Source organism: Rhineura floridana, chromosome 11 (genome assembly GCF_030035675.1).
Source record: "Rhineura floridana isolate rRhiFlo1 chromosome 11, rRhiFlo1.hap2, whole genome shotgun sequence".
Classification (NCBI taxonomy): Eukaryota; Metazoa; Chordata; class Lepidosauria; order Squamata; family Rhineuridae; genus Rhineura; species Rhineura floridana.
Window position 1 is genome coordinate 15,919,286 of NC_084490.1, and position 26,667 is coordinate 15,945,952.

The 26,667-nt window shown below is 43.4% G+C and overlaps 1 protein-coding gene across 7 annotated transcripts in view; it reads left to right on the forward strand.

Moving 5' to 3' along the window:
- The first annotated feature begins 511 nt into the window (after positions 1-511).
- Positions 512-26,667, forward strand: part of HSD3B7 (hydroxy-delta-5-steroid dehydrogenase, 3 beta- and steroid delta-isomerase 7) — a 78,734-nt gene continuing 52,578 nt past the window's right edge. For 2 of the 7 annotated variants that reach the window (XM_061588055.1, XM_061588058.1), the window contains exon 1: positions 641-740. Coding sequence is in view for 2 of the 7 variants with exons in the window: in XM_061588053.1 (XP_061444037.1) it covers positions 13,271-14,905 (1,635 nt within the window). In the remaining 5 variants the exon portion in view is untranslated. The other 5 variants (XM_061588060.1, XM_061588053.1, XM_061588057.1 and 2 more) reach the window with 5 other exon arrangements.

Consider the following 26,667-nt stretch of genomic DNA (forward strand, 5'->3'; position numbering starts at 1 on the left):
CCAAGTCATCTTCAAGGACAGCCCCACATAAAGTGCACTGTAATAATCCAGTCTGGAAGTTACCACAGCATGGAGTGCAGTGGCCAAGTAACTTTTGTCCAAAAGGGGCCATAGTCTGGATAGTTCCTTCAAAGTTTAGATGAAAACCTGGAGTGGATTCACTGCCCCACTGACATCAGAGCCACCAGTCTCCACTGGACCTTATCGTGAAGGGTGAGCAAGAAATGAAATTAATAATAAAGACATATATATGTGTGTGCGGGCACGGGGAGGGTTAAGCTTTGCCAATCAAAATGTATGCTTAACGTGCGTTCGTTCAAAGAACTCCCATCTTGGTCAACCCTCTAACATTCGGCTCAGTCAAATTCTGTAGGTTGCATTGCATGCACAGTAGACCCATTGTAATGAACGGGCAGAAGTTAGCCATGCCCTCCCTTCATTTCAATGGGTGCCGTGCATGCACTCGTGAGGGCGATTAGCCTGCCATCATCCAACCCCTGCTAGGACCGGAGGGAAACCTCCTGGGCTCAGGGGGCGGGGCCACCCTCCGAGGCGTTCCAAATACAAAGGCAGCGGCCGCGATGGAGGGAGGCTTTGAGAGGCAAATCGGCTGCAGGGGACGCTCGGGCGGCAGGTCAGTAGCCGCCACCAGGGAGGATCAGGGCGTGTGGTTGGGGGGCAAGCAAGCAGGGAGGAGCCCAGCCCGCCGCCGTTCAGGCTTTGAGGACAACCTGCAAAGGGTAGGCGAGATCGGAAAAGGACGCTGGAACGAGCCTGGGCTTTGCTCAGCTGTAGATTTAAAAAAAAGGCGAAGGGCGCCCCTGAGCACGCGCAGAGTGCATTTCTATCGCGCTTCAGCAGCCACAGCCGGTGGCGCGACGTGTTCCTTTTGCGAGCTGCTGTTTGCAAACGAGCTCCAGCTACGTCTGTCTCTCTAAATGAAGTCTTGGACTAGAGGAAATGTGGGAAGAGGGGTCCCCCTAACGCCTAGCTCAGATCTAGCAGGCTCCCTGTGCTTCCCGCTCCGCAGGTGACTGGACCCCTGGCAGCTGAGCCGGTACCGTTGACTCTTCGGGAAGGCGAGCTATCAGCTGGGCTGTTCTGCCAGCTGGGCTTAATTCTGGGGCTGACTCGCGCTTCGTGCGCGCTGCAAAGCCGGGCTTCCGCCGGCTGGCGGGGCTCTGTTGAGAAAGTTGCCACAACGCGGCTCAGAGGGCGGCTGTGCTCTTGGAGCGATACCAGCGCGCCAGGCAGAAATCCAAAAGGGGTGGCTTTGCCCCTTTTCCCTTCTGCCTTTTTGGGGTAGACAAGCTTCACCGGCAGAGCCGTTGTTGCTTGGTTAGTTGCTGTTAGAAGCCCGGACACCCTATCGAGATAAGAAGAGAGAGAGGAAAAGAAACCGTTTGGGAGGCGTGGGGGTGTCTCGAGTTGTATTGGGGGGGGGGGGCTGAAGGATTTCAGTTTGGGAACTTCCAACTGGTGTTTTATCGCGGGTGTATTCTGCAGCGTATGCTTGACACAATCCTAGTGCATTAGGGATCGGGTTTTTTTCCTAATGCGTTAGTTGTCCTGCGATGTTCCCCCAATGCTACTGCATTATTGCTGTCCAGAGGGGCTATAGCGCAACAGAAGCTGCACAGCCCTCTCCCCCCACCCTTGAACATTTGTGGCATGAAAAGTTATGGGAAGGACCACAGCTCAGTGGTAGAGCGTCCGTTTTGGTCTCTCAGGGAAACCCTGGTCTCCCAGGTCATAGTCCAACACTCTAACCATTACACTACACTGTTGAGGGCAGAAGGTATAAAGAAATAGAGCTGGATGGCATGACGACCCAGGACTCCTGGGTTCTCTGCTAGCAATGTAGTTGATTTAGCATTGAGCAGGGGGTTGGACTTGATGACCTTATAGGCCCCTTCCAACTCTACTATTCTGTGATTCTATGATTTCTCCCCCCATCCCAGTCTCCAATCAGACCATTATCAGGTTAGTAACATTACTCCAAAACATCCTGGTTATTTTTTTGGTTTCATAATGGGATTTTTTTTTATCATACTCTTAAAGGGCAAAATATGTTGGTAGGATGATGGCTCCTTTCCAGTTTGTGGTGTATTAATTTTTATGAAAGGATTGGCAGTGCAGGGCAGAAAATGAATACCATTCCAAGTTTGGGGAGGATTCCTTTGGCAGGATGGGATGGACACACTCCTTATGTTTCAGTAGGACACTTTCATTTGCTGAGGCATTGGATCTGGGGAATGGAAATGGAAACGGATTGCCTTCAAGTCGATCCCAACTTATGGTGACCCTATGAATAGGGATTTCATAGTAAGCAGTATTCAGAGGGGGTTTACCATTGCCTTCCTCTGAGGCTAGTCCTCCACAGCTAGTTAGGGCCTGCTCAGCTTGCCGCAGTTGTACAAGCCAGCCCCTTCCTTGTTCACAACTGCCACCTGGGGGGCAACTGGGCTACTTGGGACTATGTGGCTTGCCCATGGCTGCACAGGTGGCAGGGCACATAACCCCTGAGCCACTCACTGTGGGAGTGATCTTTAGCTGGCCCTTGACACCCAGGAGACAGGAGCGGGGATTTGAACTCACAGATTCTGGACTCCCAGCCAGGCTCTCCTCCCCACTGTGCTATGCCAGCTGTTGGAACAGGGGAGGAGGAGAAAAAATGCAGACAGACTGCAGCGATAGGGAAAACCTTGCATGTTGGATTCTTGCCTGTTGTGCAGCTGTTTATTTTTAAAGCACAAGGACTTGGCTATGAGAGAGAATCTGGCAACCTTACACATCATAAATGTATAGGGGCAACTTGCAACAAACAAAGTCTTGTCTCTGTTTGGAAGGTACTCTGTTGTTACTTCATGTGATCTGGGACCGGGCCTGCCGTCTAGCCCTGAAAACAGGTCCTGGGGCTAAGCTATGGTAACTCCTGGCTCCACTGAAATGGTTGGAGGAGGGTGCTATACTGAACGTTTTGGCCCCATCTACTCCTTTATACCACATTAAATAGCCACAGCTTCCCCCAAAGAATCCTGGGAGTTGTTCTTTTTTTAAGGATGCTGGGAGTTATTAGATGTTAAACCACTCTGGGAATGGTAGCTCTGTGAGGGGAACAGGGTTCTCCTAATGACTCCTAGCACCCTTAAAAACCTACAACTCCCAGGATTCTTTGCGGGAAACCATGGCTGTTTAAAGTGGTATGATGGTGCTTTAAATGTCTAGTGCAGATAGGGCCTTGGTCTGAGATCACACTATACATTTAAAGCAAATCCAACACACATTTAAATCACATGACTTCCCCCCAAACAATCCTGGGCACAGTGGTTTCCCTCACAGAGCTACAAATCCCCAGCAACTTTAACAAACCATAGTTCCCAGGATTCTTTGGGATTATCCTGGCCTTGATTCACCACTAGCAGCAGCAGCGGCAGCAGCAGATTATTTGGGGAAAGTCATGTGATTTGAATGTGTGTTGGATGTGCTTTAAATGTATGCTGTGGATCTGGATTTGTTATGACTAGCAATTATTGGCTTTTGCTCAAGTCTAGTCTTTACAGAGGCTGGAGACCTTCTCCCTGACATACTAGACTTCTATGTGCAGCGAACTGGTTTGATGTGGAGAGGAACATTTGGTAACCTCTGCCCCTCACCCCAAAACAATCCCTGCAGTTTGAATCAGAACAGCTGAGGTTTAGGTTGCCACTTTAGTAAGAACTAGGTCTTAGAGGGGCCCTTGTATGTTTTCCCTAGTGGGGAGAAAAGTGTCTTGGGGAGGGTGATCTTGAGCAGACAAATGGCAGGAAATACAAAGCTTAAAAAGCCTCCCTACATCAGCTTTTTATTAAATAAAGTCATTGGTGTATTTTTAGGGGGAAGATGAAACATGCTATTGTATGTCACCTCCAGTTGGTCCTTTTGAAATCCAACAATGGGTTTCATTGTCTTATCAGCTGGCCTAGACCACTGGTGCGTTTTGGGGTTTTTTTTTGCAAGCTGCTTCATTTCTGAGAAAATTGGCAGGTAGCAGATCGCAATGCTGCAGAGTCAATTTTCACCTGCAACTCTTTTGTAAAAAATAAAAAAGTCCTCTTCTTCCACTTAACTATTAATGATCAAAGAGTCTCTGCTGGAACTATGAGTTGTCTGGAAATGATGTCTTTGGAACAGTTAAAAGGGACTCTGCATGTTCTCAGAAACACTCTTCCTGTTTGAGGGACAGCTATGATGCCATATTAGGCCTACTGACGGTTTTAAATCTGACCTTTGGGAGCTACATACTGCCTCTTTAGATTTCCATGCCCCGGCTCTCAAAAAAATAAAACTCTGGCATTAAACCATGTGAGGGGGGACTCTGCCTGATGTTGAAACTAGGACTGCTGACTCTTCCACCCTGACCCACTTTGGCCCTGTGAATTGGTTCCTTCTCCCTTGGGTGCCTCTAGCTTTCCTGCGGGCAGCTGCAGTCAAATGGGCTTATTAGGCTTGGGCAAATCTGTCAATTTCAGCTTTTCTTCCTTTGTCATGTTCCTGCTTTTACTTTTGCAAGGGACTGTATCAAGAAAAATGTGTATTTTAAGCTTAGTTTTGTTTGCTTCTGATATGACAGTTCTTCAAGAAATGTTCCAGAGTCCTTTTTGGATCCAACTGGTCTTTATATTGCTTGGCTTGGATTTAAGCAGTCGTTGAGTGTTGATTTCCTTCTAGCTAAGGCTCCTGGGTTAAAATTGTAGAGTTCGGGCTCTCCTGCAGACTTTCCTGTGTTACCCAGAGTGAGTCTAGTGCAGGATAGATCTGGATCTGTTAGTAAATCTCTGGGTGACTGTTTTTGTTGTTTCAGTAGTCAAGGATTTCTGACTTGTAGTTGTTTAATAATAGCGTCATTCCCCACACAATGGTTTGAATTTCACTGGAAGTGTTTTACTTGTTTTTATGATTGTATCAACTGTTTTTACCTGTTTGGCTTGTCTGAATATATTGTTGTAACCTGCCCTCTGACCGTATTTATTTATTTAAACAAGATTTCTATACCACCAAATCATATAAGACATATTATACATTAGCAATTACCAATAAAATCAGATGTTAAAAGCAAGTTTGCTTAAAATGTTTCAAAATAGCACCAGCAGTTACGAAAACATTTCCACTATAAAATAAAATTACATTAAAAAAAACACATTTCACATGCACATGTCTGGCTAAACAAAGCAGTTTTTAGCAGGTGCTGAAAACAGTGCAGTGCAGGTGACTGCTTAATATCAGTGGTCAGGGAGTTCCAAAGTGTAGCTGCCGTCGCACTGAAAGAATAAGTTCCTTGTGAGTGGGGCCATTATGTGGCATGTGTGGTGAACGGCAGGTAAGAAATCTTAAATACTGCTCAAATGAAGCTTGAACTTTGCCCAGCCTGGTCTAAATTTCCCTGTTTCTTCCTGCATAGAACCAAGGTGCTTAATCCTCTTGTGGGATGCAGACCTGCTGTTTCTGAGCCATTGTGGTACAAGGAAGCGATCTGAGGAAGCAGAACTTTTGTCTCTTGGAGAGATAAGACAGCACGGCAGAAGCTGCTTGGGAACCCTATGAAATAATGGGCCCAGGACTCTGCGAGAGGAGGAAATGGCTCCAGTAACAGATGGGAATTTCTAATTAATACCATAACGTGCTGGTGTGTGTTCCTGTAGCCAATCTGTGTCTAACCTGAAATAACTTCACAAGATTTTTATATAGGGAGAAAAGGTGGAGGCCGTGTTTACTGATTAAAAAGTTCAGAAAGTGCATCATATTTTCCAGGAGTCAGTGTTCTGTCTACCAGACAGATGGCCAGTCAAGTAGTTCAAGGTGGTAGATGGAGCTGTTGCTTTGGGATCCGTTCTCCCCTTTTCTTTTGTCCGTCCATCCGTCCATCCTTTGTTCATTGTCTTGGGAGAGGAAGATCCCTGGAAGGCTCCACCAGCTCCACCAGCGTTTATATCGTTGAACTGTTCTCAGTAAACTAGCGGATTAGTCTAGATACCAGGGCAAGCCAGAATTGGCACCTGTCAAAGACTCCTCGGGTCCACGACCCTGGGTCTTTGCTTCGGAGACCAATCCCCAACCCCCTGGGCAATTGTTCCTGGACAGACACTCCCCTTACCTCTCCTTACCAAGGTTAGGTTACAACCAACGCCAGCCCTGTAAGGTAGGTAGACTGCCACCCCCTTAACCTTGCTTTCCACTCTGAAGAGCACCAGTTGGAATGACAGAGATTCCCACGAGCAAGAGCAATTGTTACACTCCTTGCCCAGGAGCCTTTAGCCAAACCTAAAATAATAATCAGTTGGCTTGGTTGGAAGATGCCTGTGCATGAATTTGTTTTATGTGGGGAGATCAGTGCACGACTATCAACACACAATCTTGACAGAAAAAGGCTTTGATCCAATGGCATGGATACCATGACGATTAGAAGCCTTTTATCTGCTGCAGCCTTTATCCGCCTTCACAGCCGTTGTAACATACACATTGTTATCCTCCGCCTGTTCTGCCGTTGAGGACTTGGATCATTCTTTGTCTGGTTCCTCTCCCTTGACCTTACCGCCATGGGTGACCCTGCTGGGAGTACATGACTCCCGACGGCATCGCTCACAGGGTTCATTGGAACACGCAAGCCCACTCATCTAATACATCCTAATAATCAGTAGCGTTGTGGTCAAGGAACTGGATTCAGAGCCAAAGCTCCAAAGTGACACACGCCAAGTAATATGAGGTAGTATATTAAATATATAAATGCATATAAAAACAGCAGCATACAAATTCCCTTAAGCCCAAACACCCTTAACAGGGCAAGACATAGTCAACACTTACATAAAACACAGTGAGAGATTCAAACAGACAAAAGCTCACTAATCTAAGCTAATACTCACTTCAGAAAGTACAACAGCCTGGTTTCCTTTGGCTCCATATATCACAAAACATCCCATAGGCGAGTCAAGATGGCATAAGACAGGAACAACTAACTGAAGAATTGCCCTTCTTTTTATGGGGTTTTGCCTGACAACAGCAAGAGGGCCAATTAGCCAATCCTGACACCTCTTGATGATGGAATTGCCTAGGAAGTTCATAGCAAGGGTGGGACTACTAATTTACACAACTCAGGCCTCCTGATCTTGGTACCAGGCTGATAGATAAGGGTCAGCTGCCTCCCTTTGGAATAACTAATCTGCAGCTGACTGGTACAAGACGCCCTAATTTTTCTCAGCACAGCACCTGGGAGCCTATGCAAAATATTCCCCATAATTCTCTGGGATGAACCATTTTACTTTGGTCACCCTTAGCTCAACCTTAGGTATTCTTGACAGTGCCCTCCAGGTATTGTTGGATGGCCAATGGTCAGGGATGAGTTGTAGTCCAAAAATACATAGAGGGTACCATGTTGGCTATCCCTGTACTTGGTGCAGGCAACACTGCATGTGTTTAATAAGCCATTTCCCTTTGGCCCAACCACACTGATAATGTTCTCCATTAATAGCACATTCACATGTGGAAAGGCTCTGTACTTCATCTTGGCCATGTGAGGGGTGTTGCCAGCTAACCAGGGATGTCAGGGCTCACAGGATCAGCGGCAGGCCACTTTGGTGTGTGTGTGGGGTGTTGTGGGGGAGCACAGGCTTGGGCCCTCTTTTGCAACTTCATTGTCGGAAGCCCTCCAAAGAATCTAGTAACTGAAGCAGGTTGGTCTCTCAAGTTGCTCCTCTTTTTGTACAACAGGAAGGAAGCCATATATCGCATGGCAAGGATGTGCTGAGGTAGGGTTAGCATCCAGGATACATGACTTCTTGTCATGCAAAGTGGAGGAATCCTCTCTCTGGGTGCTTCTAAATGGGGGCTTGATATCTCAAAGGATTGTTTGGAGATTGCAAATAGGATGTTGGCAATAGGTGTTTTTTTTAAACTTACTGGATTTTCCATGAAAAGGGTAAATTGGGATTTAAATTGGAGGCATAAATATGGACTGGCATCTGATTGGAAGGGGGAATATGGGATGCCAACAGTGTGGCTGCTACAAAAAAAAGTTGCGTACATGAGCAGGACTGACCCCAGAATAAACTTCCGTCTGGAAGCAGTCTCTCACACACACCCTTACATTTGTGCTTTCTTTCTTTCCCCCCCACTTTTTCACTTTTATTTGAAATCTAACAAATTGTACCTAAAATATTAAGCAATCACACATCATCAGCCGTTGTGCATGGAACTGGAAGACTTCCAAGAAGCCTCAAAAGATCTGGGTTATGAACCTCCCTATATTCTCCAAGGGAGGTGAAGTCTGAGGTGGGTTCCTGCGATCCAATTAAAAGTAGAGGAGGCTGTCTTTAACAAAGAGTTGCTGTCCCTCAGAAATAGATTTATGGAAACAGAGATCGATGATCCACTATCAGTTTACTCAGATATTGTGCAACAAGTGGGTAGTCTCTGCTCAAATAACTTGCCTTATAAGCCAAACCCCCGATCTATGAAGTGGTTTGATGCAGATTGTAGACAGGCAAGTTGAGATCTCCATGTGACATACAGGCATGCTAGTCTTAATGCTACCTCCCCAATGAGGAAAGCATGGATTGAGAAGCGACGTTGCTATAGGAAGCTGCTAAAACATAAACAAGCTGCCTTTTATGCTTTAATGGGGTCAGAAATTAAAAAGGCTGCAACTTCCAAAGACTCTAAAAAGTTTGGAACCTGGTGGCGTCCAAGCTCAAGGAGAAGAAATACGGGCTGGATGATTTAATCCTCCCTAAATTTAATCAACTTTTTAATTTCAATTCTGATTTAATTTTAATGAGAACGTTTCCACCCATTCAAATTCCTGATATTAAAGATACCCCTGCTTGGCCCCCAGTAACTACTTCTGAGGTGAAAAGTCTAATATCTCCTCTGCGCAGACAGAAAGCCCCTGGGGAAGATATGCTTCCCCCTGAGATATTTCTGGATAATCCAAATTGGTGGGCTCCAGTATTAGCAAAACTCCTTACTTATGTAAATACCTCTGGCAGACTGCCCCAGGGATGGGACCAAAGTATTGTGGTCCCAATTTTTAAAAAAGGAGATAAATCTCTCCCAGCCAACTATCGTCCAATCAGTCTTTTGGACGTATCCTCTAAACTATACGCACATTATTTATTGGATAAGATTGAAACCTGGGTAGACAGCAACAATATTATTGGGGACGAACAAGCTGGCTTCCATCATGGGAAGTCAACTATAGATCAATGCTTTTGTTCTAAACCATTTGAGAGAAAAATACGCAGCAGCTCCTAGGAAATATCTCTTTGCAGCCTTTGTTGATCTGACGTCTGCTTTTGACAGGATAAATAGAGATATTCTTTGGAGAAAATTATGGAGACTTGGAATGGATGAACGTCTTCTGATTTTGATAAGGAACCTCTATACAGATACCAAGCTTCGAGTCAGGGTAGGTAGAGAAGGTCAGCTGTCAGGGGTAATTGCCTCAACTAAAGGAGTGAGACAAGGTTGCTTATTAGCGCCCCTGCTGTTTAATATATATGTGAACAACGTCATAGATCAATTAGCTGATAAATCCAACATTCCAGTAGCTCTTGGTTCACGGAAACTAAACATTTTGTTATACGCTGACGACATGGTCCTTCTTTCCCAGACCCAGATTGGTATGAGGAGATTATTGAAAATGTTTGGGGACATATGTGTGAATGAACAGCTAAGTGTGAACTATGCCAAGACCAAAGTTATGGATTTTGGCAAATGCCCAGTTAAACACAAATGGTTTCTAGATGGTCATCTACTAGAACAGGCCTACAGATTTAATTATCTAGGGATCTGCTTTGCATATAATTGTTCGTGGAATAATCACTGGCAGGCCAATAAGTTAAAAGCTCAAAGCTCAATGCAGTCTGTGTTGAAATTTGGAAAAGTCATGGGAGGGAGCCTTGTTATACCAGCCTTAAGAGTTTTTACTGACAAGGTCATCCCACAGATGATATACGGGGCAGAACTCGGCGGTGTTCCTGAACCAGACCAACTGGAATCTGTCCAAAATAGTTTTATACGTATTGTATTGGGTCTTCCATCAGGAACACCTGCAGCCTATCTTCGAGCAGAAGTGGGCGCAATGCCAATTTTATTTTTTATTCTTAGGGCCATCTTTTATTACCAGCAACTCCAGCATCAACCTACAACACATCAAGCTCACCAGGCAAAAATTACTTCTTTTTTTTCGCACAATCCTTCTCCAGAAATACAAGTTAATCTAGATCCAAGAAACTCAGAAACTGATATTGCTCCAGAAACAACACCTTTAATCATGGACTGGTCATTAAATTACATCAGCGAAATTACCCCATGGAACTGCGACTCCCATTCCATCCCTCTTAGTCAGGAGCTGGCAGAGGCTGATACATTAATTGAAAACAACTCGACAAGTGGCTCACTATTATGCCTCCGAGCCACCGCCTCCCCCCCACCCCCACCCCTGCGCAGCTCTCTTCAAATAAGAACACGATGACAGAGGACTATATACCAGCCCTACAACCAAGCAACATCATGGGTCTTCTACTTTTGATCCTTGATGAACTTAACCTAATGAAGCCTTTCTTTGAAGAATGCAATGTACTCTTAAAGTCTTTGACAACAATAGCCAAAAAATTTATACCAGCTAATTCATTGCTCCCAGAGTCTGAAACAACTAAGACAAAACAACTAGTTCGACTAAAGCCAGGTGATGCAACCAAATTAACCAAGGAGGATGGGCCAAAGACTGCTGATATTACCAGACAACCCAGTCACCTAAAGAAACGTATTAAGCCCAAGGAAAAAGCGAGGAAATCCAAGAAATCCAAGAACGTGAAGAACTATAAGCACCCTACTGGGAAGAAGCTAAACTTCAAGCCTCTGTTTGAAATTCTGAAATCAATAGACTCTACTACTCCGTTGCCTACCAGCAAACCAGCACATAAAGATCGTGGACTAGCTAAAGATGACATCCGACTAACTAATTTGGGGAAAAAATCCCCCACTCTTCAGACTTAAACTCTCACGACCATTCTCCATGCGAAAATGTAATTTTAGCCGACGCGATTGCTAAACCCAAATTGCATGGGAAAAATAAATCTTCAGCATTATTAATAGTAAAACCTTCTCCTAAAAAGTTCATAGAAGCGGATTTATCAAAGAGCCATATGAAGTTAGTTATGGAAAATAACAAAGCAGTTTTGCTTAACTTTCCTAACTTCCCAAGGAAGCACGGCTGCTACCCTGATAAATACAGATTCTGTGAGTTCTTAACTACTACTGCACCAATATCCCTTACTTCTTCGGATATTAACAATCTCTTTTTTTTATATAGCAATTGCCATACTACTAGAGTAATAATAACCTTCGCAAATAGTGAGATGGCGAAGAAGTTTCACACTTCAAAATCATTTCTGGCTGATCATGGATTATTTATTGTCCATTGCTTTAAGAATATAGTTCCTCCCTTTCCACTGATAACGGAAGCTTCCAGACTATGTAATTCCACAAACGAACATACCAGTCCTCTTCCTACTCCAGATGCCCAATTACAACAATCCGTTTTGGAGCATCAACCCTCTTCTAAGGACGCCTTCAATGAATCTCGTGAGTCGGAAGATCTCCAACTCATTGAAGTCTTTCCTGATCTACCACTGCATGAACAAACAAAAATAATTAATAGATTAGATTGATTGAAGACTGATTTGCACCAATTACAACACCAGCCTCTATCTTCATCTAGTAAATCTAACGTAAAATCCGCTAAGGCTTCTCCTTGTCTCCAGCCTGGAGTCCCCACCTCATCTTCTGTTTCCTGGACAGAGAGATGATACTTGGACTCAAACGAGATTGGATCTTGCTCCCAGCCCCCGCAAACTCCCTGCCGTACTAACAGGGGGGGCAAATCGATAATTTCAAATGTAAGTGTAATAAGACCGGAACTAGACCAAATTTTTCCATTAGCAGAACTTAACCCTTGAAATCTATTGACTTCCAATGACAGTAATTTGCCCCAGCCAGCCTCTGATGCTCCCCCTCCCTCCGGGCCCAGTGCTGTCTTTAATTTATTATTTTGGAATATAGCTGGATGGAATAACAAAGTTAATGGTCCTGAGCTTTTATCATTCCTCCGTCCATTTGATGTCATATGTTTTCAAGAAACATGGCTAACAGAAGACCAACCTTTTTTTGTTAATGGATTTAAATGTTGGACCAAACCCGCTCAGCGTTTAGCCCAGAAAGGCCGAGCCAGTGGCAGCTTAGCGTTTTTAATTTCCACAGAGCTAAATGCCACAGTAACAGATACCATTCCCAGCTCCGGAACATTGCCTAGCCCTAATCATATCTTTCAAAACACTTTCTACGCAAACCCCCCCTTTACTCCCACCACTTATTTGTATAAATGTATATATTCCTCCCAGTGGCCCGAGGCTAAACTCTCAAAGATGGCAGGACCTACTAGAATATATGGAGCAAATTCAACAAAAATATCCCATGTATAATTTAGTTATGGGTGGTGATTTTAATGCCGGGACGGGCCCTAATATTCCAAATTCATTAATACTTCCAGACCTGTGCCCAGGAGATTATACATTTCTACCCCGTACTTCATACGACAAAGTAACAAATTTAAATGGCCGCGCTTTATATAAGATGATGATAGGTCTTGGCTTGGTGTGCCTTAATGGCTCAGAATATGACTCGTCCGAGGGGTTTTTCACTTTTATAACCAAAAGAGGTGCCAGTGTGGTAGATTATATCTTGATCTACCCACAAATACTTGATCTTGTAAAGAATTTTGACATCGTTTACAGATCTGACAGTGATCATCTTCCACTGTCATTGTCTTTATCCCTCTCTGCTAGTAAATTGGAAATCCAATCGGACAAAGATTTGTTTCAAGGCCCGAAACGTGGAAGATGGTCTCCTTTGGTCCTAGAGGAAGTCAGGTCTATTCTAATGTCCCCTCCATTGATGGAATTAAGACATAAAGCTACCCTGCCAGCCAATGCCATTATTGAGATTTTTGAACAGATTGTATCCCATCTCCACTCTGTTGTCACCACATCCAAGGTCATCCCAGATATACTTCAACTTGGGAATAAACCGTGGTTTGATAAAGTTTGCTTGGCCAAAAAGAAACAGGTTTGTTATCAAACCCGTTTCACTAGATTACATTATTCGGAATTGGCCTTAGCTAAACTTTATACACTTAAAAAAGAATATAATAACCTACTAAAATATAAAAGATCAACCTATGTCACTTCATTTTGGCATCGGCTTGGAGTGGCGGCTCTTAATTCTAATCAGGAGAACTTCTGGAGATTGGTTCGAAATTCTCAGTCTGACAACTCCCATATCTCAATCCCTCGAATCCTCCCCGAGTCTTGGATTTTCCTACTTCCAGGCAATTTTTGATGATCCATCCTCCTTGGACCAACCTTCTTTCACTATTCCTATTGATTGTCCACAATGGCCCCCAGTAACTGGAACTGAAATAGACAACTTGATCTCACAACTGTGTTCTGGGAAAGCCCCAGGCCAAGACTTGTTGCCAGCTGAATTGTATCAATCTTTTCCTTTATGGTGGCGCCCTATTCTTGCCGCCTTATTTACTAAAATCAACGAAACAGGCTACATTCCCCACAGTTGGAAAATGAGTATTGTAGTCCCAATATTTAAAAAAAGAGATCCCACTAAACCATCAAATTTCAGACCCATAAGCCTTCTGGACGTTGTGGCAAAACTGTATGGGCGTTTCCTTCTAAATAAACTCCTTGACTGGGACAAGGAGCAAGCTATTATATCAGATGCCCAAGCAGGATTTAGGGAAGGGGCCTCAACACTACACCAACTGTTTATTCTCCATCATCTTATCACGCATGTACATATGAACCCGCAGTGCTCTCTATACCTAGCGTTTATTGATTTCTCGGCCGCCTTTGATTCTATTAACCGTCGTTTACTTTGGAGTAAACTTGAAAAGGCTGGCATTAATAAAAGATTGCTCTGGCTTCTCCAATCCTTACACCAAGACACTGTTTTAAGAATTCGCTTAGGTCACAATGGTCTTCTATCCCAAAAAAATCTAATGAGGAGAGGAGTAAAACAGGGCTGCATACTGGCCCCTTTCTTGTTCAACTTTTTTATCAATGATATAGTCCCGGCAATGTCCTCTCCATCATTTTTTCCACCTTCAATCAAAGATAGAAAAGTTCCGGTCCTTTTATATGCGGATGACTTACTCCTACTCTCCCAAAATAGGCTAGGATTTAAACGAATGCTCTCACAATTCCAGACATACTGTGCCACCCAATGTCTTCATATTAACTACTCAAAAACTAAAATAATGATTTGCGGAAAGTATAGTAAAGTTAAATCCATCTGGCACTTAAATGGGCATACAATAGAACAGGTCCACACTTTCAAATATTTGGGTATATATATTAACAACAAATTGTCATGGGCTCAACAGTTGGCCCATATTAAACTCGTAGCTCTCAAGGCCCTCGGCCTCTTGAAGAAATTTTTTTACTCCAAGGGCGGCCAACTGATGAGACCCATGTCCAAACTTTATATATCAAAAATTCTTCCAAAAATCATGTATGGGTGTGAGATCTGGGGCCCTTCTCTACGGTCAGCCCTAGAACCTATTCAAAACACCTTCTTTAAGCAAATCTTAGGCTTACCCAAAGGCACGCCGGCGGCCCATATGAGAATAGAACTTAAATCTCCCTCCTTAATGGCCAGAGCCGACCTAGCGTTTTTACGCTTATGGAAAAAATTCTCGGAGGCCAATCCATCCTCACTGGCCAAACTCTGCTGGGAGGTTCAGCTAGAAAAAGGGGGTTGGGCAAAAAATTTTATGCCCTGGGCATTCAGTATCTTCTGACCCCTTCTCTGCTCGCTAGTCTTAATTCAAAGGCTCTGTCTAACCAAATCTATGATAGTGACGCACAACAAGATTCCGCAGTGATCGCCACCTCCCATTTTTCCAAATGGTTTACCCATATTAAACCTAATCATACATGGCCTCCTTATCTAGATGTTCTAACAAGCACCCCGCCTCAGAAGAGCTTATACCAAATTACGATTTCAGGTGATGCCCTCGAACTATCTGTATGGTCGATACCTTGGTATCCCACATGCCGAAAGGCTATGCATAGCAGGATGTAGAGTGCCAGAAGACCTAATTCATTATATGCTCGATTGCCCTCTATTTTCTTCCCCACGAGCAAAATTTTTATCACCACTGATTCCAGCGAATAATAATAACGACAATAAGTCTCAGACTTTGATTTTGTTATTATCTGCTATACAGCCACACATGATAATTTCTATTGCAAACTTTGCTTTAGCGGCCAAGAAACTGAGAGCTTTTTATCCTGGGAATAGTTGATAAAATTAATTTCCTTGAAATTTTAATTCAATTTAATTCAGGATGTTTATTTTACAATGTGTTAATGTATATGGTTTTTTTGGGAATAGTTATTATAATTAATTTGCTTGGAATTTTAATTCAATTTAATTCAGGATGATTATTTTACAATGTGTCAATGTATACGGTTTTTCTGTTGTAACAGCCTATGGCTACAAACAATTTATTATAAATAAACTCATATTACCTTTTAAAACTGAACTACTCTTCAAATGAACTGGTCAAATTGTGTATAACAGAGCAGCTACATTTACCCATTCAAAATACTTGGCTAGCTAATGGCAAATTATCGCTACAGAAATATGGCCTTAATCTAGAGTCACTTATTGCTGCAGGAATCCTGTCCAGCCGATGTAATACCAAAAGGCATCTCCAAGATTTCTTTGCAAAGAAGGATATGGATGCTATTAGTTCATCTAGATTCTCCATTACTTTTCCCCTTATTAAAGAGCATCATGAGGAAGAGAAATATCTGTCTGAATTAAATCCACCTTTTCTCCACAAGGCATTTACTGCATTGTGCTTTCAGACAATGAAAACCAACTTCCTTGAAGGAAGATACAAGAGAATTCCTAGAGATCAGCGCATCTGTATTTGCAGTAGTCATAAGGTAGAGGATACCATCCACTATATGCTACATTGTAAACTGTACGAGACACTAAGGAAGAAATACTTGGAGAAATTTCTAGTGGCAATTTCCTCCTCTTCTAGTGATATAGAGAAGATCAAATATTTGTTGACCAGCCCAAATAGATCTGTAATGGTCAGCACAGCCAAATTTGCTGTGAGAGCTGCTCAGATTAGACAAGTTTGCCTTGCAATCTGAGTTTTACTTTCAAATGTTGCTACAATGGTATAATTTTTATAATTTTTGTTACAATTTTAGATACCACTGTTAGTTTTTAGATACTGCCTCTGTATGTTAGTATTTTATCTGGCTAAAACCTGTATTTGGTTGCCTGTAATAAACTGATGATGATGATGTGCTTGCAGAGAAGAAGAAAAGAATCCTGGTATCTGTTTCATTTGTTACCTTCCTAGTGTAGATCTCCATATTTGACCATGAGATACTGGAGGGTTATGTATGTGGTCTGAGGATCTGACAAATTGAATAAAGGATTACCATGTGATATCCAATTTATTTTTATGCGCTCTGCCTTGTGCTGTCTGTATTTGTGATGTCAAATTCTCAGCCAGAGCTATCAACCAAACATGGTTATACCATGTGTCCAGAGAAAGCCCTTCAAGTGTTCGCCACATGTGAGCAATCTCAAGACTAGCTGCTACTAATAGCAGTAGAACCAGTTCCTTGAAGATCGTATCTTGATTTGAATTAATCAAAAAATTTAACAGTGCTACTGCTTAGCCCAGCATAAAAGGTTGTCTTGTAATTAGAGTAATCTCTGAGAATGCCATTACCCAAAAGGATTGGACACGGGGACAATTTCACCACATGCGTAGATATGATCTGCATGTGTTGCATTGCCTCTAGCAGTCAAGACTAGTAGAGTTGGTGATGTGGGACAGCTTGAGTAGAATGATACTACTAGCAGAAACCAGTAATGATTTGAAACGAATGCTGATGAAAGTTAAAGAGGAAAGCACAAAAGCAGGACTACAGCTGAACGTCAAGAAGACTAAAGTAATGACAACTGAAGATTTAAGTAACTTTACAGTTGACAGTGAGGACACTGAACTTGTCAAGGATTATCAATACCTTGGCACAGTCATTACCCAAAATGGAGACAATAGTCAAGAAATCAGAAGAAGGCTAGGATGGGGAGGGCAGCTGTGAGAGAACTAGAAAAGGTCCTCAAATGTAAACATGTATCACTGAACACTAAAGTCAGGATCATTCAGACCATGGTATTCCCGATCTCTATGTATGGATGTGAAAGTTGGACAGTGAAAAAAGTGGATAAGAGAAAAATAAACTCGTTTGAAATGTGGTGTTGGAGAAGAGCTTTGCAGATACCGTGGACTACAAAAAAGACAAATAATTGGGTGTTAGAACAAATTAAACCAGAACTCTCACTAGAAGCTAAAATGATGAAGCTGAGGTTATCATACTTTCGACACATCATGAGAAGACATGATTCATTAGAAAAGATAATGCTTGGGAAAACAGAAGGGAGTAGAAAAAGAGGAAGGCCAAACAAGAGATGGATTGACTCCATAAAGGAAGCCACAGACCTGAACTTACAAGATCTGAACAGGGTGGTTCATGACAGATGCTCTTGGAGGTCACTGATTCCTAGGGTCGCCATAAGTCGTAGTCGATTTGGAGGCACATAACAACAACAGCATAGCTTTGAAGGGACACTTGGACCACATAGCCATCCATTGCTCCACTTCTGTTACGATATTAAGTTCCTGCTCCCACATCAGTTTAGTACCTATGAGAGAACCTATTGATCTACGAGTAATACTTTATCAATCCTAGAAACTAGTTTTTGAGGAACATTCTTTGCTAGTAGGATTAAATTTTCAAAGGCAGTAAGAGGTCACATGCCTACCCCGTAGCTATAGATTTAAGGAGGGTATGGATCAGTTGATTACAATGGGACACATTCCATTGCTGCCTGGGATGTGTTCTTTCATTGAGCTTCATTAAGTTTTCATTAAGACAATGGTAAGTTGTTCTCATACACGTTTTTTAATCTATATAGACCAACTGTTCCCAATCAGGTAGTTTAAAAACATCACCTGCCTGAATAAACAAAGGGTGAAAGGCAAAAGGTGTTAATGGGGAGATTGGTGGGGTGAGTTTCCTACACCAAGAGTTAATAAAAAGTTAATTTTAATAATGGGTTATCTATACTGCTTGTTTTCCTTTTTTTGGAGAGGAATGGCAAGGCCCTGTAAAGCAGATTAACTAATTCTGTATGATCCATAATTTGTTTGTGTCATTATGTATCAGAGAGCACATCTGTCGTAACTGAAAAGCATCAAAATAATATTGTAGGTGTGGTATCCCTAAATCTCTCCTGTATGCCATGTTGTACTGGATTTTGTTGCTAATCCTAGCTTTTTTGCCTCTGTATATTAAGCAATGATTGCATTCTCTTGTTGGGAATAGTCACAGGGAGAGTCTGAAAAAGGAATGAGAATTTGGGTAAGATAGACATTTTCACTGCTACTATTTGACCCAACCACGAGATATTCAGTTTAGCCCACCTCTTGAATTCCAGACAGATTTGGTGTAATAAGGGAGTATAATTCTCCGTTCCTAAGTGTGTTAGATTTTTGGTTAAATAGATCCCTAGGTATTTAAGTGTTTTAGGGCATTCCTTGAAACCAGACAATCCTCCTAATCTGCCCCCTCTCCATTTGTGTATGCTAGGTCTCTCTTTCTTGCCACCTGGAAGGCCGAGAAGCTTCTAATTCAGCTGACATAAGTTTCTGTTTTAAACCAGCTTCCTCCTTTTGTTATTGGGAATGGTTGTCCTAGATTGACTTTGGCCTGGAAAAACTTGCTTAAAGCATTTTGAGCGTCTGAAGGTGCCTGGCGTGGGATCAAGCCGTGACTCCCCTTAGCAGTCGGCTATGGTTGCCCGAGAACCGTTTTTGACTGGGGAACTGAAAGGGGGAGCTTTTGCTTTTGAAAGAATGAGCGATGCCATCCCTCCACCCTGATACAATAAAACTGGGGTGGGGAACCTCAGGCCTGAGGGCCAAATGTGGCCCTCCAGACCTTCCTACCTGGCTCTTGGGACTCTCTCCAGGCCACACCTCCTCCCTAGCCACACCCTCACCCCCAGGACACACCTCACTGGCCTCCACTTCACTCTCTCCTTGACTCTTTTTGCCTGGCTGTGCCCTTGAACTCTGCTAAAGCCGCTTTCTTGCTTGGATGGTGGGTAGTGAAGGGTGTGTGTGTATAGAAACGAACCTACTGTAGAAAGGTAAAATTCACATTTTTGCTCTATTTCCTTTTGCCCCTGGCCTTGCCCACCATAGGCCTGTGGCCCCTGGAAGGTTGCTCAGAAGAAAATGCCCCCCCCGTGGCAAAGGGTGAAATGGAGCTGTTAAAGGCAGCTGCTACTCTTCTCATCTGTGCAGCACTGCGATGTGTGCACCTGTCCAGGAATTCTCCCTTTCATCCAACTGCTAGGTTTTCTGCTGGGATTCTGCCGTCGCTTCCTTGCCAACCACCACACCCCCAGCCGTTTGCCATCCTAGTGGGGCCTTTGTGCAGAACATGCTGATTTCCTCCACCCCCAAGCTGAAATTGCCTCCCCTGCTGAGGTGGCACCAGTCCAAGGTCAAACAGAGCAAAAAGGCAACTTGCAGCAGCCTTGATCTTTTACCCAGAGCGAAATTGCAGACAGGGCAGCCGCTACTTCTGCTCTAATGACTTTGCTGTCGCCAGTGCAAAGTCATTCATTCTCATTAAGCAGAGCTTTTGACCTTTGGCTTCCCTGTGTGTGGCTGAGCTGTTTGTACAGGCTGTGTTTTGACCTGGAGTTAGTGTCTTGTCCATTCCCCGTGTAGGACTCTTCTCTGTGCCTGCAACAGGCTGAAATTCAGCGGATGCAGCTCCAAGCTGAGATGCTATGATGGAAGTCACTCTGTGCGTACTCTGGAACATAGCATGATTTTAATGTACTCCAGAGCAGAGTTCTAGGCCTAAACCCTAGAGAACCAACCATCACCCATCCTCGCTTAAGCGCCGCAGAGGAAAACCAAACAACCCTGAATCTTCATCTTGCCCATCTCCCATTAACCCACAAATTTTGGGGGGGGGGTTGATTCACTTCTCATTTAAAGGCAAATCTATCAAAGCTGCACTTTCCAAAACAATATAACTGAAACACAGCCATCTTTTGAAATCTGCACTTATGCAAATTTTGTGATGCAGTTCTCCAGCCAAACAGTGTTTGCAAAAATGCATATATTAGGGGAAAGTATGCATAAAATGGATATATTAGTGAAAATAACATTAACACTGTATTCTATTATATGGAAAATTGCTTGAAAAATGGTTACATTAGTCAAAACTGCATACAAAAATGTGTTTATTAGGAGGAATTCATACTAAAATGTTGATAATATTTCATTTCTTTTTTTAATTGCAAATTGCTACAGAAATGTGAGCTGAATTTAAGACTGAATAAATGAGAAACTGAAAGAACCAAAACGGATAGCTCCTTCCATCCCTAACCACAAAAGTCTCCTTCCAGAAATCTGGGCTTCCAGATTCCCATCCACAGTGTATAGAAACCAGGAATCTGGATCCCCACTTATCCAAACACTTTGATTTCTGTTGCACTGCGCAGAAGGAGCATTTAGTTGAATCAACACTTTCGTATTCCTAATCTGCTACCAGCAAAGCCTGAATGTTTGGACTCTGTATAGTTAACGTTGATGCCTGTTCATAGCCGGGTTTCGTGGCACTTGCCTGACTTGAACAAGTAGAGGCGAGATTTGACAGGTTGTATTACCAAACTTCTGTTGCTGTGTTTGCCCACAATAAGAATGGCTCTGCTAAAGCTCTTGTAAACCACCGTCTAATTATAGACTGTGAATCACCCAGTGTGTGTACATATACTTTTATAAATCTGTTTCTGCTTTTTATTGTTTTGTCTTCAGCCTTCTGCTAACTTTGAACTGCTAAGTGTGCCACAGCCACAGGATGTTAAGTTTCCTGAACTATTAAAGGCTCCTGTGAACCCAAAGAACCCAACCACAGAGGAGTTGCTCCCAAAAGAGCAAAAAGGTTTCTGCAGTGTCCAGGAGCACTTTTGCCCAGTTAAGATTGGTTGGCCAACTGCGTCCGTTTCTAGAGTTGTCCGATCTGACGAGAGTAACACATGCCTTAGTTACATCCCGGTTGGATTACTGCAACGCACTCTACGTGGGGCTGCCTTTGAAGACAGTTCGGAAGCTTAAGCTGGTTCAACGTGCAGCAGTGAGAATGTTGACGGGAGCAGGCCTTAAGCCCATACAACGCCTTTGTTACAACAACTCCACTGGCTGCCACTTCGCTTCCTGTCTCAATTCAAAGTGCTGGTATTAACCTTTAAAGCCCTACACGGCTTGGGCCCTGTCTATTTGTCTGACCGGTTATCTCGTTATGAACCTTCCCGTTCGTTGAGGTCCTCGGAAGAAATACTTCTTACGATCCCTCCAGTTTCACAAGTTCACTTGTCAGGAACCAGAAATAGGGTGTTCTCGGTTATAGCTCCTAGTCTCTGGAATGCTTTACCGAGTGAGACTCGGTTGGCTCCTTCACTTGCGGCATTTTGCCGCCAGGTGAAGACATTCCTTTTTCGGGTTGCGTTTAACTATATGTAGAATATGAATTTTAATAAATTATGTTAGTGAGTATATAATTATTGTATCTTTTAACTGTAATTGATTTATGTACATTTGGCATTTTACTGTTTTATTCTTTTTTATGTATTGGCTTTAGGTTGTTCACCGCTCTGAGTTTCTGGGTAAAAAATAGAGCGGGCTAGAAATATTTTAAATAAATAAATAAATAAATAAAAAGAGGCGGTGGTGGCCACCAATTTGATTGGCTTTAAAAGAGGATTTGACAAGTTCTTGAAGGATCAGGCTACTAGCCACATGGCTATGCCTATGTTCTCTCTCTGCTATTGCAGGCAGGATGCCTCTGTCTGAATACCCCCAGTTGATGGGGCTTGCAGCGGGGAGAGTGCTGTTGCGCTTAGGAGGTCTCTAGCAAAGTAGTTCCGTTAGCACAAGGATTTCTGTTTGCGTAAAGGAAGCTCTCCTCCCTCTCCCTGTACACCCCTTGCATCCCACCCAAATCTGCTCCGGAAGGTTGGTGGAAGCCCCAGAACAGATTTAGGAGGTGCATGAGGAGAGGGGAGGGAGGGAAAGATCTTGCACTAAAGGAACTACTTTGTTGTTTATCAGCCTCAAGTTCTGCTTGCCAGCTTCCCATGGATATCTGGTTGGCTGCTGTTAGAACAGAGCGCTAGACTAGCTGGGCCTTTAGTCTGATCCACAGCAGAACTTTTCTTATGTCCTCACCTGATGCAACTCTGTATCATTTGGCTGTTCTGGCGGTGAATCCTTCCAGTGGTTACGGAGAGGTCTGCAGCTCGGTGGTGGAGTACAGCCTTTGTATGTAGAAGATTGCAGGTTAGCATCTTCAACTAAAAAAAAAAATCAGATAGCTCTCCGGCGATTACCCGTTGCAGCTCTGTATGAATTACAAGACTGAGGAGGCCTTCCAGTTGGGAGGCAGCCCTGGAATAGTGATTCCTAGATGCACTGAAGGTGATCTTCTCAAAGGCCAAGTTACTTTTTCACAATCTTGAGCATGCCTCTGTGGGAAACATGGCCATAGGAGAATGTAGGCTAGGTCCGTTTGGTGCTGGTTACAGCAGAGGTAAGAGCATCAGAGACAGATAAGATAACTGCTAACAGTCATGGATCTTTCGGGCTTGTGTGCCAACAGTATTTTGGGTGGTCTTAGCACCTCCGCCACTACCTCTGGATTATGATGTCATCTTTCTCAGAGACTGACACAGATAAAGCGTTTCCTGGCATAGAGGGGAAGCATTTTTGGGTTTTCACCTATAGTGTCATCTCCACCTTCCCTTAATCTGCTGCCTATTCTGTCCTCTTCTCTCAATCATCCTGCTCATGATCCCGCCACTTGGCTTAGCTTTATTTATTTATTTATTTATTTTGCTCTTCTCACTCACTCTTTTTCCTGCAACATGCCTCTCCTGTCCTGGAAGTCCAGCCAAGATCACAACATTCTCTTTCTTCAGCCAAGTTGGGCTGTGTGCATTTTGTGCCTTGTTGCTCTCTGAACTGCTGGCATGTTCACAAAAGCTTTGTGACATCAAGTCCTTTTGGTCATCCAAGCTGACAAAGTTCTATTCCCTTAGCCAAGTTGGACCTTGTACATTCTGTGCCTTGTTTCTCTTTCAGCTGCTGGTACGTTCATGAAGGCTTTGTTACATCACATCTTATTTGCCAATTTACATGAAAAGCTTCAGTGCCACAAGCAGGTGATGGTGTCTTGTGGCCATTTGGACAAAGATTTTTTTATGTCCCCCAGTTCAGCCCTTGTTTGGTGTTGTCTTCCACTTTATATTGTATCTCCCTTACTTCATATTTTCGGTCTATGCTCAAAATCCATCTATTCTCTCATCACCTACAAATAAGGTCACTCCTTTCTCTTTCCTTGCCTCTCTCCCTGCCCCCTGCCTTCTTCACAGTCCCCTGCAGATAAATCATGGCCCCCTGCCCTTATAATTTTGTGTGACCACACATGGATGTCTCTGGGTCCATTTTTGTCATTGTTTTAAAAGAACTAAGCTTGGCCCTATGAAAGAAAGCAATCCCCAGCTGGTATGAAATGTGGGTGCCCACATGGAAAGGAAATGCATGGCAAGCTGGGTGGAAGAACACTGATGGTAGGAGATAGGACGTGTAGATTCTGTTCTACACAAGTTGCCTGTTCTTTTGGGCTCTTAACTGGTTAAATATAAGTTTCAGAACATAGGAAGCTGCCTTATACGGAGTCAGTCCATTGGCCTATCTAGCTTGGCATTGTCTGCGCTGACTGGCAATGGTCTCCCACGGTTTTAGGCAAGGGTCTCTTCTAACCCTAGTTGGGATCTGGGACGTTCTGCATGCAAAACAGTTGCTATACCACTGAGCTGTGGTCTGTCTAGTTGTTTAAATGCAGTGGGCTTTCAAACCCTGATTGCATTCAGGAAAGCCGTTCTCTGTTAGCTTCTTCAGCTCTGCTAGAGAATCCTTGCATATTCTCGCCACAGTCTAAGGCACACAGAGAACTCTGGCAAGGCCTGTTGCACGTCACTGTCTCCCTGTACTCAGTGCTGTTGGGCTTATCTGCCGCTATTCTGATAACCTCTGATAAGCTTCTGAAAAAGCTTTGGGTTTCCCAAGAGACACATTGAAAACCACTGCTTTTAGCTGACAAGTTATTGAGCGATCAGTAAAAACTGACATTTTAATTGTTGCCCCATTCAATAAATCACTGTTAATTGTACGAGTTGTTGTGTGTGTGTATTGGGGGAAAAGCAGTCATTCTAAAGGGCAGGAAGGGGGAGAATATTTTTGGTTGTATCCAACTAATTTCTATTCAAGAGCAGACTCCCTGAAATTAATAGATCTGTTAGTCATGCCCATTAAGTTAAATTGGTCTACTCTGAGTAGGACTAACTTTAAATACAACCGTTTGTTTTTTCATATGGTGCACACATGTGGCACCAGGGTACCATCTCAGAAGAGGCATTCCCTGTTCTCACTCACACATAAAAGAGGAAGTCCCTTTTCAAAGGGGGAGATTGCTATTTGTACTTTGTGCAAATCAGAGACATCGAGAGCCTGTGGACTTCCAGATATTGTTGGACTTCAATTCCCATCAGCCGTAGACAGCATGACCAACAGCCAAGAATGGTGGAAACTGCTGTCCAACAGTATCTGGAGGGCAACAGGTTCCTCATCCCTGGCTTAAGTCCTTTATTTTTATTTATTTATTTATTTAGTTAGTTAGTTAGTTTCATTTTTAAACCGCCCATAACCAATGGTTCCCTGGGCGGTGTACAACATACAAAAGGACATTTTTATGCAATCTATTTTGAATTGATTGATCAGTTAATTGAGAAAGCTTTACAGCCCTGCAGTGTATATGTAGTAGGTTTACTACTGATGGGGTTTGGACTAGATGACCTTTGGGATCCCTTCCATCTATATAGTTCTGTTTCAGAGTTGCAGTAGAGATATGGATTTGAGATTACCGGAGAATTAGCAGAAATGTGTGAGCGATACATAGTTACAGTACAAAAATCAGAGTGCATCAACAATTGCCCCTTGAAATCTCATGTGGTTTGTTTTTTGAGCCTGATAAGAGCTTCTTCAGAAAATATTGGTGCTGTCAGAGGAAGAAATAGTTTCCTGTTTTCTTTTTCCAGTCTCCAATGTACTGAATATGTCAGGGATTAGGAAGGTCAGAAGGAGAAGAAATAGATCTATTTAAGTAGCATATGATGATTGGTCATGATTTTTCCTACAGAAAGGTTTTCTGTCATTTTTATTTCAGAACTTAAGCAGTGACAGCTTTGTTTAGTGATTCATAGAAGGCAGAAAGACAGATCTGTGGCCCATGGAGCTTGTAGCCTAAAGTTTGACCATGTGGGGTGGAGTTAGGGGAAGCGATGGGAGAGTTAAAGATAATCAGGGGATATATGGGAGGAAATGCAGGTACCTGTCTGTAGATGTGCAAGTGCAATCATGTGCAGTATGCTCTTATGCATGTTAATGTGGAAATAGGAACCTCTGTTCAATGAGATTTACTCCCAAATCAGTGTGCACAGGATTGCATTCTTCCAGTATGAGATGAGAATTAAAGGGCGCTAATCAATGAAGCAGTTGAAGGAGAGAGGCCTGTTTTTTTAAGAGAAGCTGCACCAACACAATTGCATACTGCTAGTCTGTTGAAGGCACTTGACTGATGACAGAGCACACAGATATAAGCAATGCAACTTCTAGAGTCTCCCAAGGTTTTTTCTTGCTAACTCTGCAAAGAAATTAAGTGCATGTGTTTTTAGGAGCAGTACAGAGATATTCATGACTCAAAGCATCAGATGGACAAACACAAAGGTTGCTAACCCTACACCTTCAGTTGTACACCGCCCTGAGAGCTTTCTGCTATAGGGCGGTCTAGAAATGTAATTAAATAAATAAATAATAAATAAATTATGACCTAGGTGTCAGCTCTTCACTGAGACAGCAGTGTCGGTGGGGGTGCAGGCAGGGCTGGAGATTTCTTGGTAATTGCCAGGCCGTAAGTCCTCAGCCGGCAGCTTGGCTATAAATCTGCCACGCTAGCAAGGAGGAAGCAAGATAAGGGCAGAGGCCGTTCAAAGCTTACGTGCCAAGCCAGAAATCCAGAAGAGACGTCAGTGAAGGTCCAGGTCTAGTTTGCTGAGAGATCAGTCCAAGTCAAGGTTCAGGGGATAGGAAGACACACAGTAGTCACGCCTGACATTGTAGTCAGCAACAAGCTGAACCCAAGGTTTGACTTTTAAGGAGCAGGTTTGTCAGCAGGTGTGAGCCATCAGCGTTTTGGCCTTAAGTGGACAGGCCTGCCCCTCTTCTGCCTGACCTTCTGTTGTCTACATTCTGCAGGTGAGGGGGGAGTATCCTGTTCACTGACTGCGTCTGGCTGAAGGGCTTCAGCTGTGTCTGGGGTGCTCTGC